The following is a 16782-nucleotide window of genomic DNA, read 5'->3' as shown; positions in this document are numbered from 1 at the left end:
AAAAGCCCAAAATACAAATATTATACTTTTTTTTTACTGATAGTAAATATAGTATAAATATTATAAATGCTTCTAGAATTTACTGTAAATTAATACAACACAACACAATCAATTCCACAAAAAATATATTTATTAACAAAATAGTATGCCCAAAATTTCACATTTATAAACAGAATATAAAAACATACATTTAAGATTTATAAAGATATTAAAAACAAAGATATTGACATACAAGACCCACAATAAGCACATAGATAAATAGGAATAGAACAATTATTAACACTAATAAGATAATACTATAATACTATACAATGATTTCCTGTCATGTGCAGGATGTGAGCAAAGGACTCATACTGACTAAAGCTGGTTAGTCACAGGAATACAGAGAAAAAACAGAGAAGCCTGTAGAAAAATCATGCCTCTTCAAACCTGTAAGGAGTTGGACTTGTTACCAGTCCAAACAAAATCTAAGAGTAAGAATGAATGTCTTCAAAGGTTTTATCACAGTCTATGAAAAACCATTTCCATTGATATGTCTGGTAGTGTCTGCTGTTCCACTGGCAGACACAATATTGTGCTTTATGTTTTTAGTGCACTATGGGCTGCTGGACCTAACAAATACAATTTAAGGCTTTGTAAAACCAAAATCTGAAGAAAAGCACAATATCATAGAGGAGATCAGAATGAGCGGAAAAGGTCCGTGGCCCATATCAAACTTTGTGGTTTGGAGGTGCATCTTGGAATTGTGACGACAACTCCAGGAGCACTAGAACTGACAGTTACACACACCAGGAATCTGTTTCTCACAGACAAAGTGCTTTTTCTCACTGCAATCTCTGTCATTCCACAGTTTATAAGAAGAAATCTCTCCACAGTCTTCTTCTCTCCAGTTATCTGGCTGATTGGGTCTCCAGTGCCTACAGACAGATTAATAATTTTTAGTTATAAGGTTTGATGACCTGTTGAACTGCTGCTGTCTAAGTTAAGGTCTTACGTACGTGGTGTTTACTGCTTCTCCATTCACCCATTTCCACACGCCCTCTGTTTCTCTGTCTGTCAGACCGATCCACACACTCTGAGGAGTCAACTCACTCACAAAAGCCTAAACACAAAAACACATTATAAACCTTATGAGTGACAGTTCCCCTGTAGCATGTTTGGATGGTGTTTTGGATGGTGCAGTGTCAGTGGACTCACCTGCTCCTCTGGGCTGGAGATGATCACCAGACTGGCCCCGAGCTCCTCACACTGCTGTCTGCTGTTCGTCCAGTTCTTTGCAATTTCTGAAAACAGATATATGCTGTTTCCAAATCTTACCCATCTTTTGAGGGCAACTTATGGTCTCTATCAAAAGACAAAAAAAAAAAAAAAGCTTTGTTTTTTTTGTTTTTTATCATTGTCTTCAAGATATTTTTAAAAGTAAATCCATGACACTTACCGTCACCCTGGCCCTAACCTTAACCATAACCTTACAACTCAAACCGGTGGGGACATGTCACAACCAATATTTGCCATTTTATTTTAATAAACAAAAATATAAATTTCCACCAATATAATTCCAAACTCAATAGTATTAATTGAACATGTTTTAGTTCACATTTTGTTTATTAGACGTTCTGAGATGTATTCAGTGATATGACGACAGGGTTACACCTGCCGTTATTTCATTGGCTGCAACAAAGTGATGTCATTATTGGAGCCTGGAGCCTAAACTGGGGAAGCGGCAGGACAGGGCCGCACCTGAAGATGGTGGCTTGAGCAGACGTGAGTGAAGACGCTGCAACAAACTTTCAAAAACTCTTCAAAAGGAACTTACTTGGCTTCATCTTCAATTAAACTTGTCTTAAAATGAGTCACTGTGGAAAAAGAGCAACTATCACCACGCACGCGCACGCACACACAGGCACACACACACACACACACACACACACACACACACCACTTTCATACTAGGCAATGTTGATGAAGTGTCTTTTGATGTCTCTGATTGATTGTATTTAATTGACCTTGACTATTAACTGTTTTTGGAGACCTATGGCCGGAGGAAACCCATCCAGACACGGGGAGAAACATGCAAACTTCACACAGAAAGGCCCGGGCGACCTGGGGATCGAATCTTCTTGCTGTGAGGCATGAGTGCTAGCCACTCAGCCACCGTCCCGCCATTACTAACAATATTCCACAGAAAAATGTAGGGACATGACCTCACAAATATCTCATCACCAACAAGCAAAGACAAATCTGCTACAAACTTCTACTGTTCTCCGCTAAACAATCATCTTAGGGCAATGGACACAAACTGAAAAATGAAACCACCTCTCACTTATTTGGACCTGCCCAGACTCTGTGTGTTTTTGGAAAGAATTCATTATATTAAATTGAATTATCCCATTTTACCTTTTCTTATAAAGATGTGCTGTTTGGTTTTTGCGATGTGCAAAACTGATAATGTCCCCACCAAAGCTGAGACCAAACCTGTGCTCTTGCATGTGAACATGGAGCTGTGGAACATAGAGCTGACCCTCCCTCCCTTTGCATCTGTGGAGCGGCATGCAAAGGGATTCTGCACGTTTTATGTAGGACATAACACAGACAGGTTTTAGAAGGAGCAATAGTTCGCCTTTTCTAAGCCCTGGGGTCAATGTTAAACCAAACTTTTCACCGCAGCCTGTTACAAAAACTGCTTCCTGCTTTACTGCAACGCTTCAGAGTGCACTTCAAATGCATTGTTCGTTTTTAAAATGTGATAGGTCTAAGTGGAGGTAACCTGCTCTGTGAAATTCATGTCAGTAACAATAATAATACATTTTATTCATAAGAGCCTTTCAAAACATCCTGGACTCTGTACAGAATAGGGAGAAATAATAAAAATCAATAAAGAAAGTCCACCTTAACCCTTTAGTCTCCAGGACTCACCCATAATGCGCCTGAGGTCTGCATGTCTCTCCTTCAGGTCCTGGAGCTCTTTCCTCAGCTTATTCCGATCTCCATCTAAAGTTTGAATGTTTTCCTCCAGCAGGTTTATCTGTGCACTCAGGCTGTGGTTAGATGTTTTCATGTCGATGTTCCTCTCCTGCTGCTCGTCCCTCTCACTGGTCAGATTGGTGATCCACATCTTCATCTGACTGGTTTTTGTGTTCTCTCCGATCTTGGCTTAAAGACAAAGACATGTGTCATTTGGGTTTGTGTGCAGGACAAAGTGAAATCTGAAACATACTCAACACGATGAAGACGAGCGCAGCCAGCAGCAGAGCAGAGAGCAGAACTATGACCACTGTCCACACAACTCCTCTGTGAGCGCGGGGCTCGTCCTTTGACGGAGCTGTGGACAATTTCCTGTCAGACACGGAACTGTGCACTGGTTCTGTCACTGTGAATGGTTATGGACAAAGTTATTATATAATTTGAACATTCTAGATGATTTTGACTGACCTACAGTCTATATATTTACACACTTTTGGTGAAGTTTATAATTTAACTTCCTGGTTGGACTTGGGCTTGGGAAGTAATTTCATCATTTTTATGACAACAACTTTATTTTCTTGCATTAATGTTTAAACTGTAAGAAAATTGTGCTCCTTGTGTGTAAAATGTCTGAGCTTTTGGATAGAATTTTGATGCCAGAGGAATTCCCTTTTAGACTGCAGCTCTACTTCTGGTAATTTTCTTTTTCTTATCTTCACAAACATCCACTTAACTGTAAAACCTTTATAAATATAAACCAAGTCAGAATTAGAACTACATGAAAACCTGTCATCTGCACTGGACCGACAGAAAATTGAAATAAACAATTCTGACCTGATGGAGCAGCCACAAAGTCCTCATTTGGGTCCTCATCAAAGTTTTCATAAATATTTTCATCTGGACTGGCCCATTCTGCTGCTTCCTCCATATTTATATAAACCAGCTCAGTGGCCATCACAGACTCAGGATCAGGATCTGTTAAACTCTGGTGCTTCAGCAGAATGTGAGTGATGGTGTGAGACATGAGGTTGTCCACACTGACACAGGAAACCACAGTTATAGCCTGAGTGTGTGATGCTAATGACCTCTTCCTTAATAACCACCTAAATAAAAATTAGACTGTGCTGTGTTTTTCTCCTTCAAATACATTCTTTTTAAGCTTTTTCTCGCTACTGCTCCACTGTGGGGGGCAGAACCTTCAGCCAATTCTTGGTTATCATCTTCCTCACTACTAATAAAAGAATTTGAATAAATAAATAATAAAAAAGAACTAATAATAAAAAACCCACAAATGTGCATGTATAATAGTACAGGAGGAGGCCTTGAGCACTAGAACAATAGAGGCCCAGATCTACCACACATACATAGATATATATATATATATATATATATATATATATCTATATATCTATATATATATATATATATATATATATATATATATATATATATATATATATATATATATATATATATAAATTTCTATTTTGTGTGTGCTCACAAGATGGAACTGAGTGTTTTCTGTTTGAGAGGAAATTAGCCTAAATATGCAGGGTGTGTGTGTTAAGTATGTGTAAATGAAACAAAACAAAGCTCTGGGTAAGGTCATATTCCTGACTATGGGGGCCCCTGTGGGTCTATGGTCATAGCTCACAGACGCTTCCCTGCGCGGCTGGAGAGTCACGCACGAAGGAAGAACTGGCCTCATGAACCGAGGAGGGACCTGTTCTCTCGGGGCAACCCTCAAAACAAAGGGCATCTGTTCCAGATGCCTCCTGGACGCCTCCTTCGGGAAGTGTTCTGGGCATGTCCCTCCGGGAGGAGGCCCTGAGGAAGACCCAGGACACTCTGGAGGGACTTTGTCTCTGGACTGGCCTGGGAACACCTCGGGATCCCCCTGGAGGAGCTGGAGGAAGTGTGTGTGGAGAGGGAAGTCTGGACCTCCCTACTCAGACTGCTGCCCCAGATAAAACTGCAGAAAATGGATGGAGGGATGGAATTTCCAACTGAAGTGACTAGAAAGTTTTATAAAATTATTTCCTGTCATGTGCAGTTTGAGAGCAAAGAACTCACTGACTAGAGAATATTGAGAAAAAACATGTAGAAAAATCATGCCTCCTCAGACCTGTAAGGAGCTGGACTTGTTACCAGTCCAAACAAAAGCTACTGCAGCAAGTAACACCACCAGGCCAAGTTACAGATCAGATCTGTGGAAAGGTGAGCCATCTTAGAGTAATAATGTAATAATCACAGTCTGTGATAAACCTCCATTTCCATTGTTATGTCTGGTAGTGTCTGTAGTGCACCGTCTGCACACACAAGATTGTGCTTTATGTTTTTAGTGCACTATGGGCTGCTGGACCTAACAAATACAATTTAAGGCTTTGTAAAACCAAAATCTGAAGAAAAGCACAGTATCATAGAGGAATATGCTCTGAATTGCATTGACACAGTAAGTGTACACACAGCTTTATCACACAGAAGATTCTAGAAACACAGCGTTTTTATGTTAGAAACTCACTTTAATTTACAATTCATTCAAAACAGTTCCAAAAAAGTTACACAAATTAATTTAAAATACATAATATTTTCTCTTGTAACATATTATTTCCAGTGTGTCATATTTTACATTCATTTAAAAGTACAAATTCTGTCTTCATGTGAACGTTTTTTAGATTTCAAGCTCCCACATTATGTTTTATTACATCTTTTCTTTTATATATTTACCTGAGCTTTATGTACAAATGGCCTCATTGAGTTAGTGCTGATGTTTTTTTCCCCCTTTCACAGTTAGGCTTGTGAAGCTAGCGCCCTCTCCTGGTCACAGTGGGGAGTCAAACAGTAGCAACAGGCAAGATTGTCAAGTCACGGAAAAATATGACAAATATGAGAGCTTTAAAATGTTCCCTACAGTTCCAGAGTCATGTGTCCATAGGGGCTCTTGGGGGGATCGGCCGGGGGACTCCGGGGCCCTGCCTGGGGGGAGGAGGTCTCGTTTGGACCCCGGGCTGAGGCTTGTCCGGGTCTTGGGAGTTCCAGTAATCCAACTCTCCATATCTCAAACTGGGAAAGAAAAATACAGCTCAGTAATGGTCATGTGTTAGTAAGTGATCTCTCTTACAAAAAGCCAAAAAGTGTTAATAGAATGGAAACAAATCTATGAAATCAAAAAATTAAAAATTGGAAACTGAACTATGAAATTTATATGTTAGGAATTGTTAGGAATTAAAATCTTGTTTTTTTTTGTTTTTTTTTTCATTTTCATGGGCTCAATCTCGTATCTCGTCTAGCGGAAATTGTGTCTCGTCTCTTCCTGAGTAACTACCTTCAAAGTGTCTGTGTAATCAACAAAAATTTGTCTGGGCCCTGTACAGATATTAATTTTATTTTGCACTCCTCTTTCCATTTTATTAGAAAAATACTCCTCAACATTCAGACTGAGTGACCCTGAAGCAAAACTATGGGCATTTTAACAGATCATAATGTATTTTTTTGCTTTTCTGGTCCATGGAGCTGTTGTTTTCACCCACCATAATTATTTTCTCAACACACAAACTCAGAAACGTGTGATTTAAGGAGAGAAAAGTGAAGTTGAACCGTGTCTGAACCAAAATCTTTATCAGTGAAATATATCCAAGTCCATACTATTGAAATCTGAACTGAACTGAACAATCTGGATCAGTGCTTCCATAATCGTGATGAATAAATAGGAAAGAAAAGAGGGATACGTTTGGAGCCCTGCAGACAGTCAGGTATGTTTTCACTTTTTAAGACAGTAAAAGTCAGTGAGGACCTGAGCTGGAGCCTAAACACTTCCAGCATTATAAAGCGTGCCCAGCAGAGACTGTTTGTTTTTTGTTTTTTTTTATGTGCCGCAATGAGCTCTCCCAGAAACTGCTGATCAACTTCTACCTGTGCACCACTGAAAGCATTCTGACATATTTCTCCACATTATGGTGCGAAGCTAGCCTCATTCATCAGCCGGTTTCACTTCGTGGAAACAGTCTGACCTCACAGCATTAGGATTCGTTCGGTACTTTTTTATTTAACCTATCTCTGTTATTTGGTCATGACGTATGTAATGGGGCTAACTGGTATATTAAGCTTTTCCCAAATCTTGTAGGAAAGAGGACAATAATGCATTTCCCTTGATAAAATTCACAAAACATTCTCTTTGTTCCGGCTTTAAATCCTCGATCTCGGGAATAGTTGACAACACTGAATGTCTGGCTCTTCTCTGATTGGCTGCTGCCCGAACTCACAATTCCGGGGTTTTTGCGAACCGTCTAGTGTATTCCGATTTCTGACCTAGTCCCTGGAGAGAAATGAAATTGAGCGGAGGCACTAGGTGGCACCAGCCTGACTAGTACGAAGCCTGCACAGCTGCTGAGAAAGAAGGATGTGCAGCGAGTGGTCAGAAAAGCTGAGAGGGCGGTGGGCTCCTTTCTCCCGAACCTGGACACCATCTACTCCTCACGTCTGCACACACGGGCCTCCAACATTCTGCACGACCCCACACACCCTGGAAACTGCCTCTTCTGTACTCTCCCCTCGGGAAGACTTCAAACTCCCCACACATGCACAAACAGCTGCACAACAGCTTCTACCCACGAGCTCCAGGAGCACAGGCACAGATAAACGATCTTAAGGGACTCTCTATTTCTGTACTAATCTATTTACTTATTCAATGTTTTTATTGATATGGATGTGAGAAAGTGTCTATATTTATTCATTTTTACTGCTGCAGTTCTGCTCTGTTGAAGTTTCACTGTATTTTGTACAATGACAATAAATCTAATCTAATCTACAGAGTCTTATTACAGGCAAAATACAGTTTGTAAAAGTTCTTACCCAGGCTCATTGTTGTATGAAGGTGCGTATCCAGCCTGGACATAAAAAAAAACAGAACAGAATTATTAAATGAACAAAAAGAAATTAAACTCATCAAAATGTAAAAGTTATTGTTTTGGGCATAGGTGAAAAAAGGACCCAAAAAATGATGCTACTCTTCATTGACATTTTGAGAACAGTTGACCATTCAGATGTAATATTTTGTTTTGACTTGTTCATCGCTACGTTATTTTCTGATGTTATAAAGTTATTTTGGACCACTACTTTTAACTTCCACTTGAGTTATACTATTTAAAAAAGAAACTGTATGTAAGATTTTGGTTTTAAATTTCAGAATCGTTACCCGTGTTCACAGATACGACAAACATATATTCAAGAGAAATACAGCTTTTACGGATTTATTCTTAGTTACAAAAACATTGGACATGATGGACAAGTTGTTTTTGTTATAATTTGGTGTTTTAGTTCAAGACTTCCAATCAGATCCATCCAGAAAGCAGAAAGAGCCTGACGTGACTCTCTCCTTTGCATTGCCAGTTTCGATGCTGAAATTCAGCTGGTTTAAACCTAAAATACCTCTCTCTGATCTGAATGGTCTCTACCCAAACCCCAGCACCCGCAGCCAATTCTGAGTCAGTGCTAGTGCAGCCTCTGCAGCTCAGGGAGGGAATTCTGGAGGTTCTGAGCTTTCACACGAGGCCTGGTCTGTCCATTTACTGAGAATGAGACAAACTTGGACTTGTCTCCGTTTGCAGGTGAAGGATTTGGCAACACAGGTTCAGTTTTGAAATTAATACATATTTTAAACAGTAATAACACAGACTACATTCTAGGGTACTCATACTCATACGTACTCATACTCATTTGCCCCAATGTCAGAAATTCAACTTGCACCAAATTTTAAAATGTGACAATACCGGTTTAAAAGAAAATTTGTGGAATATTAGCTCAATTGAATATCTACTGGGTCCACCAAGCCTCTTAAATTTCATCCTAACAGTGTCCATAAAGTTCTGGCTATATATATTTTTTTATAATATTGCTTATTCAAGGTCCTTGAAGTCCCAAAGAAATAACACTTTTGCCATATCTCAGTTTTACGATAGTGACATAAAACCAATGATCTGCAATATTCAGATTTATATTGAACTTCTATTGATACTATTGGGCTAAATTAATAATTTTTGATGCTATTGAAGAAAAATTTGATTTTTCAGTTCAGATTTAAGGCTCCCGCAAGCACTAAACTTCAGAGGCTTGGTGGACCCAATAATAGAATTTCATGAAATTTCTCATGGGAGTTTACTTTGGCAAGTGTAAAAAAATGACACTAGGTACAGACACATTTTTCAAAACATTGGGCAAATGATGCACCCTACTACATACAGTTCCTTTAGCAGTAATTTTCTTGAGTACATTTTTGTCTACTTCATCCACCTCTGCATGTACCATAATAAAAACGTGAGTATTATCTTTAACACCAGTGTCTGTCACCTCGTCACCTCAGTGTCGTCTGGTCCCGGTGGTGAACCTGACTCATATTAAACTCACATAAACAGTTTTAGAGCAGATCTAAGCAGCAGACACATTTACCCTCTCCACAGGGGGCGCTGGAGACTGGGGGTACGTGTGGGCAGGCGCAGGGGCAGGGGCAGGGGCAGGTGCAGTCCTCTGAGCCGGAGCAGGGGCACGGTCTGTGGTGCTACGAGATCTGGAAAGAAAAAACATGAGTAAGTGTTGCTGATGTTATGGGATGGCCCAGAATGCTCCACCGTATGGCTTTAAAAGTATATCTTGCTTATAGCCAATTACACCCATTTTCCTTGTGGATTTATAACACTTTATAAAGTTTATTGTTCATAACTACCTTGAAAAACATGCATTCTTAATGTGGCCAGACCTGCTTGTGTCCTTGGAGATAATTTAATGCCAAACTTTGCCACTTTTATTCTCTGGCTTTTAATACAGTGTGAGTTGTGTGGTCCTCTGTGTCTTTTTTTTAATTAATAATTAATTAATTTTATTTTCGGCTTTTACTGCTTTCATGTATTTATTTTATTATTTTTGTTCATTGATTTTATTATTGTTATTTTAATTTATTGATTGATTCTATTAGTTTCCTCATGGTTGGAACATAATTCTGCTGATTCTTTATTTTCTTTTAAGTTAAATGTTTTACATTACTATGCTGAAGTACTTTAAGAACTATTTGTATAGCGCATTTTATAAACAAGACAAAGTTGGATTGGATTGGATTTCTACTTTATCAAAGCTGCAGTTTAATATTTGTTTTCTAGATTTATTCAGATTGTCTCACTTTGTCGACTACTATGGCCCACTTCTAGACGACTGAGGGACTTAGGGACTCTTGTTTGTTTTAGGGACTTTTTTGTTTTTGTTTGGATCAGTAACATTCACATTTTAAATTGTATTATAGAAAGTAAGCATTATTTGAAACAAAATTGCAAACTGAATGAGCAAAATTAAGGTAACTAATCAAAATGGCAGCAAGTAGAAGAGGGTCAGAGGAGCAGAGGAGCAGGTCAGAGAAGCAGAGGGTCAGATAGAGAAGAGAAGAGAAGAGGACCAGAGGATGAAAAACAGAGGGTCAGAGAAGCAGAGAAGGTCAGTGGAGCAGAGGAGAAGTTCAGAGAAGCAGAGGAGAGGGTCAGAGGAACAGAGGAGAAGGTCAGAAGAGCAGAGGAGATGGTCAGAAGAGCAGAGGAGATGGTCAGAAGAGCAGAGGAGATGGTCAGAAGAGCAGAGGAGCAGAGGAGATGTTTACTTGTGTCTTTTCTTGAGGCAGGGGTCCAGCGTGTCTCGTCTGAATATGTAGAGAAACAATAAAATCACCAAAACCACAACAGGGACCACCAACAGGAAGAAGATCAGGAGTCCATCTCTCAGTGAGTAATCTGAAAGACACACAAGCACAGACTCTTGAGAAAAGGCCCTGTAACTGGATTCCCCAAATTTGACTTTTTTGTTTTATTTATTTGTGGTTATTTTTGGTCATTTGTTTGGTTAACATCGTCCTTTGTCTGAAAATTTCCCTTTTTGTTTCTCTTTGTGTGTCCTAAATATGTGAGGATTGAGTAAAGAGTTTTTAAGTGCGCTCGGCTCTCCGTGGATTCATTTAATTTTGGGGCAAGTTTATTTGTTTATCAACTGAGTGGAGAAAGCGCTGCTGTCTGTGCGATTAACATGAAGTTGTTAAACAGTTTATCGTTATGATGCTCTAAACTAACATGAGTGTGATACGTCTAAATGACCTGTATGCGTTAAATGCAGGTGAGTGTATAAATGATGAGAAGAAACGTCTCAAACTTTAGTAGCTGGACATCCACTCATACCTGATCCATACACCTACCCCCGCCCCCGTGAGAGTCTGAAATCTGCTGAAATCCTACAAGACACTGACATGAAACAGAAAACAGACAGGACAGAGACTCTTTCTGCAGGAGACATGCGCAGTAGAGCAAGAAGTGACGTATTCTGATAATCCCTCTATATTACGGGTCAAAAACAGACCTGGAGTTGTGTTTTGTTTCATTCACATGTTTGAGTAACTCTTTATTATTAATCTGTCTACATCTCCAAAGCTCAAAATGCTCTGTTCCACCTTGTGATGTCATGAAGCAGTAGTTTTCAAGTGAACAGCTCCTTTTACCTTTAGTTCAGTAGAGATGAGCAATTCCAGGGCTGAAATTGTGAAAATTCTAGTGAAGGTGTGTGGAGTTTAAAAACACAGTGGTGCACTTCCTGTATTACCACATGACATCACAAGGTGGAACAGTGTTTTCGGTTTGAAAGAAGAACTCAGCCTAAGGTGATGTCCACACGACAACGTTTTTTGGTTGAAATGGTTTGCTCTTTTGTCCACACGGCGCTGGTGTTTCAGGTGGGCGAAAACTGGTTTTTGAAAACAGGTTCCAGAGTGGAGAAATCTGAGAAGGCTGGCGTTGCGTTGTCGTGTGGACAAACAAACCACAGCTTTGGGAAAACGAGACCAGAAGAGAACCCTGCGCAACAACCCGTAACAACTATAAGAACAACCATGGTGGACGACAGGGTTGAGTTTGTGCTGCGGACACTTCTAACTTTATTTGCACTGTTGCATCAAAACCTTTTAATCTACTCTGTTATTTGTTGCAGAAGAGGAAGGACTTCATGCACATGTGCTCTTTGTAGTATTGTGTGTCCAGCGGCTCTGGCTGTATCCTGTTTACAGAGCCACATACAGGTGAGGCACATGTATTACATCGTTTTCACTCAGTGCTCTGTTGTCATCTGAACGTGAATATTTATTGATCCGACACGTGTGTGGACGCAAATTTTGTTTCAACACCGCAAAAAAAAAAAAAAAAATTTAAATCCAGGAGCATTGTCGAGCCTAAATCTGCAGGGTTTGTGAGTTAACTTGTGTGAAGAAAACAAAACAGAACTCCAGGTCTGTTTGTGACGAGGAAACTACATTATGACAGATCAGAAGACGCTTTGTGGAGCTGAGGTGGAACTTGGGAGCACAAAGTGTCAAACAGGCTTTGCAAATGTTTGAACCTTACAATAATACTAAAATATCTATTATTATGTATTAGTATTATGTAAACAAATAAGAAAATATTACCTATAGTGGCTGGTCCGCTGTCGACGCTGCCTCCTCGACCTGAAGAGGCACAGTCTGGAGGAGCCCAGCCCACGTTACAGTGACAGTGGCCCAAATTGTTACAAACCTGAACACAAATGTAAATTACAACACATCTGTAAATTCAAGTAAATACTAGGTTAATAGTTCTTATGAGTTCTTTAGTTCTTTGTTCTCACCCCTCGCCCGTTACAGGTGGTTTTGGCATCACAGTCGAGTTTTGGCAGAAGAACTGAAGCGTTCACACAAGTGAAATCCACACACGTCTGAAAAACAAACATTTTAAAAGCCCTAGATCAGAAAACAGCACAGATATTTAAGGGATCTTTAAATATCTGAGTACCATATTTTTCAGACTATAAGTCGCACTTTTTTTCATGGTTTGTTTGTTTCCTGCCACTTATACTCCGGTGCGACTTATATATTAAAATTTTCACACTGAAGCGGCGAAAGGTTCTAGTCTTGTTTGTCAGTATCTGCTGCTCCTGTTCCTCCTGTACCACTGTCACTTGGCTCTACTGCACATGTCTCCTGCAGAAAGAGCCTTGTCCTGCTGCAAGTCATGAAATACTCAAGAAGAAAACGGTAATCGAGCAGAAGAAAGAAAGTTTGGAATGAGCGAGAAACTTGTGAGAGACTGGTGGAAAGCGGGGATGAAGAACACAGAAACACGGTAACCAGGAGGGATTCAGAAAGGCCGGAATAATTCTAACTGGAACTGATGCTGAGTCTGACGACAGAGACACAGAAGAGGAAGTGGCGCAACGTTTACCTCCAGAGGTTGAGGCCGAGTTGCTCAGAAGTGACACCGAGGATGAAGAATTGAATGGATTTAGTGATTTGGAGTGAGATGGAGAGTTTGTTAAACTTGTTCTGTTCTGTTGTTGATGTTATAGTTTATCTGAAGAACTGTTCATATGTGATGTTAACAGTCTGTTCTTCTCTCTTCTGTTGTTTTTACCACAACTTGACTTTCACCATGAAATGTCGGTTCCTGGTCTCTGATTCTAGAAAATAAATTTCCCCCAAAAGTGTGACTTTTATGTTTTTTTTCTTCTTCATTACGCATTTTTTGGCTGGTGGACTTATACTTCGGAGTGACTTATAGTTCGAAAAATACAGCATTTATTGGTGATTAATGCTGTGTCGTTTCATGGTGGACGGTCGCTCTGAACCTCCATATTTTGCCTGAAATGTTCCACAGACTGGCGTAAAACAGACGGAAGTACAGTTCTATGAGTCCCACATGACCACCAGAGGGCGATGTTGAGCGCACTGAACGTTTATACAGCAGATTTTATTTACTAATGTTTCCAAAGTGCTGCACAAAAATAAATGCATAAATAAATAATAATAGGCTAAGAAAAATACATAAAATAAAAAGAATGAAATAAGTAAAATCACAAAATACACTGGTGACCACACAACTCACAAAGCTTTGAAAGCCAGAGAAAACACTCCACTAGGGGGGGCTGTTTGATTAGTTTAAAACCAACTGTGGAACATTTCAGGTAAAGCAGTGACGTTTTCATGGGACAAGCAGGTGTCAGTTTCTCACCTCTTTATGACAACACTTTAAATAATTCACGTGAGCCAAACTTCATCTGTTTTCCTCTGCTGCTTTACACTGCTGTTCTGTCCATACCGTTTATTTTTGTAATATTTTTTCAAAGTTTATACCTGTTTGTTGTATTTTTTATTGACTTTTTTCTGATTTTGGGTGGACTAAAAATCCTTTATTATGCCAAATTGATTCTTGTGAGCTTTAAGTCATGTTTGAACGTCATCTCCTCAAAAACCGACCTGGAGTTGTGTTTTGTTTCATTCACACATGAGTAACTCTTTATTATTAGTCTGTCCACATTTCCAAAGCTCAAAATGCTCAAGTTCCACCTAAGTGAACAGCTCCTTTTACCTTTAGGTCAGTAATTCCAGAAATTCCTGGGCTGAAATGATCCAAATGAAATGGCTTAAAAACACAATGAAGCACTTCCTGTATCACCACATGACATCACAAAGAGGAACAGAGTGTTTTCAGTTTGAGAGAAAAGTTCATCCTAAATCTGCAGGGTTTGTGTGTTAAACATGTGTGAATGAAACAAAACACATCTCAGTAACACAACACAAAACAGCATTATTAAACAGATCAGAAAATACGGTAATATGGGCCTTTTTGCTTATTTTCCTGCTTGATCAGCGTTTCTCACCTTGCCCGGAGCACAGGGGCTGCCCGGATTACTGTATCCCGGGTCCAGTACGTCAGGTCCCAGGTTAAAGTCGGCGTTCACACAGTTCGTCCCGTTTATGACCTGGTTACTGATGCTGGCTCCTGGTGGAGGGTTGTTGGCGTCCACGTTCATGCACTGCACCTTCCCACACATCACATTTCTGCAACTAAAACAGAACATAAAAAGCAGGAGTCAGCAACCTTTTTGAAACGGAGAGCTACTTCATGGGTACTGAGTCATACGAAGGGCTCCCAGTTTGATACACTCTTCTGAAATAACAAATGTGCTCAGTTTGCCTTTAGTTATACATTATTAATTGTTAATGATAGTCATCTATGTGAAGATACTGATCGCGTTCATAATTTCTCACAATAATTATCAACAAGGTGGGAAAAAAGAGATCAGTATTCAGCACTTTCACTTTATTAATCTAAGTAATTGTTAAATTTTTAAGTAGAGTGTTAGAATTTATTACCATTGCTTCTCTGAGTGTGTTTACATGCACATCGGTTTCCCGGTTATAAATGTAGTATCCTTATTTCCTGACATAATCATACAAATGTGCAGGTGCAAAAATGATATATTTAATAAATCAGGAAAAAATACAAACCACCATGAACTCCTTCAGCAGAGGAAACTCCAGAGCCACATCAGCCGTTTGTGGTTATAATATGTTTAATGCGGCTTTGCACATATTTGTTTACGTTTAACATACACAAAACTTATAACAGCATTGCTCATTTGCATAAACTGTGCTGATCTCTCATCTATGGCTACGTTCAGACTGCAGGGCTTAATGCTCAATTCCGATTTTTTTGTGAAATCCGATGTTTTTGCGAGCTCGTTCACATTTCCAATTAAATGTGACTTGTATGTGACTCCAGTGTGAACGATAAACGGCCCAAAAGTGTCCCACATGTGACACTGGAGACACGACGACGTCAACCACAGCGAGCGTCTCTGTGTTTACGGAAGTTGTCCAAACATGGACGCAGCATCGAGCACCTGGAGATTTTAAAGTTCCTCTCGTACCGGAGCCAAAACATGAACAACTTACTTGTTTTAAGGAGGAGATTGAGAAAGAGAAGGACGAGGTTTTTGGCTGTGGTGTTTTGTGGGACAGCGGCAGCGACGTCCGTTGAAAGGAACATGTGGATACGGAGACGTAGCCAAGAGTGGTGAGTGGTGATGTGCTTCACTTCAGTGACACGGAGTTCATTAACAATTTTCCTACTTCAGCGCAGAATAGTGACATTTGTGTCTTGTTGATAACGTGTAGGTGGATGAATGCACTTTGGCCGTTCAGACTGAAGTCGCATGTCAAAAGATCAGATATGTATCGGTTTCAGGACCACATATCCAAGTGTCCTGGGTCACATTTGAAAAAATCGGATCTGTGTCGTTCGGACTGTCATTAAAAGATCAGATACAGGTCACATAGAAGCCAAAAAAAAATCAGATTTGGGTCACTTCAGGCTGCAGTCTGAACGTAGACTAAGTCACTTATCTAAACTTCTAAACATATTTTTAAGATATTGTCTATATATTTATATATCTATATAAATGCAAGGGTGATTAAAAAAAGAATAGCAACAGAAAACAATTTAATTTTAGAAGCAGCCCACTAATGAGTTGAACATTAAACATTCTGAATGTAATTTTATTTTGGTGTCTTATTACAAAAAAAAAAATAAACCGGACCATGCACGGGACCTATGTGCTTTTAAGGAAATTCCTTTGCAGAACTGGGACTGTAGAGATAAACCAGGCTGGTTTGTTTTATAGTTCTAAATATTAGACTTACGCAGTGGAGCACTTCTTAAAGCCCCCGGAGGCAGTGGGACCACAGTTGCCGTACGCGTTTCCTCGAATGTTTAAAGAACTGAAGCAGATATCAGCAGCTTTTGTGGCTGGATCTGAAAAATAACATTATCAAGTCACTGTTAAAGCAGAAAACTAGTCAGCAAATTTTTTCTTTTCAGAGTTTTTAACCATGTTGTACTTGTTTCCTTCTCATTTGTTTCTTTTATTAAGTCGTTTTAGATCAATATTGAGATTTATAACCTTAATGATCTACAGCCACAAGCACAATAG

General features: G+C 39.5%; 2 protein-coding genes across 2 annotated transcripts in view; both read right to left on the bottom strand.

The window, feature by feature from the left end:
- Positions 1-173: 173 nt before the first annotated feature.
- LOC129407867 (C-type lectin domain family 17, member A-like) lies at positions 174-3985 on the bottom strand. Its single transcript, XM_055150281.1, has 6 exons — positions 3799-3985; positions 3218-3322; positions 2917-3153; positions 1198-1283; positions 999-1102; positions 174-917 (listed from the first exon to the last, which is right to left on the bottom strand). The coding sequence occupies exons 1-6, from the start codon at positions 3917-3919 to the stop codon at positions 767-769; spliced, it is 804 nt and encodes a 267-aa protein (XP_055006256.1). The 5' UTR covers positions 3920-3985; the 3' UTR covers positions 174-766.
- Positions 3986-5449: 1464 nt separating this feature from the next.
- The window catches only part of zgc:174164 (uncharacterized protein LOC570656 homolog), a 36508-nt gene continuing 25175 nt past the window's right edge, over positions 5450-16782 (bottom strand). The window contains exons 15-22 of the mRNA XM_020931689.2: positions 16493-16604; positions 14668-14848; positions 12640-12726; positions 12443-12548; positions 10601-10730; positions 9409-9526; positions 7816-7850; positions 5450-6027 (exon numbers count right to left, since the gene is read on the bottom strand). Coding sequence (XP_020787348.2) covers positions 5886-6027; positions 7816-7850; positions 9409-9526; positions 10601-10730; positions 12443-12548; positions 12640-12726; positions 14668-14848; positions 16493-16604 — 911 coding nt within the window. The 3' untranslated portion in view covers positions 5450-5885. The remainder of the gene's footprint in view (positions 6028-7815; positions 7851-9408; positions 9527-10600; positions 10731-12442; positions 12549-12639; positions 12727-14667; positions 14849-16492; positions 16605-16782) is intronic.

The sequence above is a fragment of the Boleophthalmus pectinirostris genome, unplaced genomic scaffold, assembly GCF_026225935.1.
Source record: "Boleophthalmus pectinirostris isolate CB_2022bp ecotype Guang Dong unplaced genomic scaffold, ASM2622593v1 HiC_scaffold_14, whole genome shotgun sequence".
Taxonomy (NCBI): Eukaryota; Metazoa; Chordata; class Actinopteri; order Gobiiformes; family Gobiidae; genus Boleophthalmus; species Boleophthalmus pectinirostris.
This window is presented reverse-complemented; position numbering and strand designations above follow the sequence as displayed.

What these genes read in the sequence shown, in the direction of transcription:
- LOC129407867 (XM_055150281.1), bottom strand. Translation starts at nt 3,919, where the DNA reads ATGGCCACTGAGCTGGTTTATATAAATATGGAGGAAGCAGCAGAATGG. An exon ending in AGACCTCAGGCGCATTATGG is followed by an intron (nt 1,284 to 2,916) that starts GTGAGTCCTGGA and finishes ATCTGTTTTCAG; the next exon opens with AAATTGCAAAGAACTGGACG. An exon ending in GGAGAAGCAGTAAACACCAC is followed by an intron (nt 918 to 998) that starts GTACGTAAGACC and finishes ATCTGTCTGTAG; the next exon opens with GCACTGGAGACCCAATCAGC.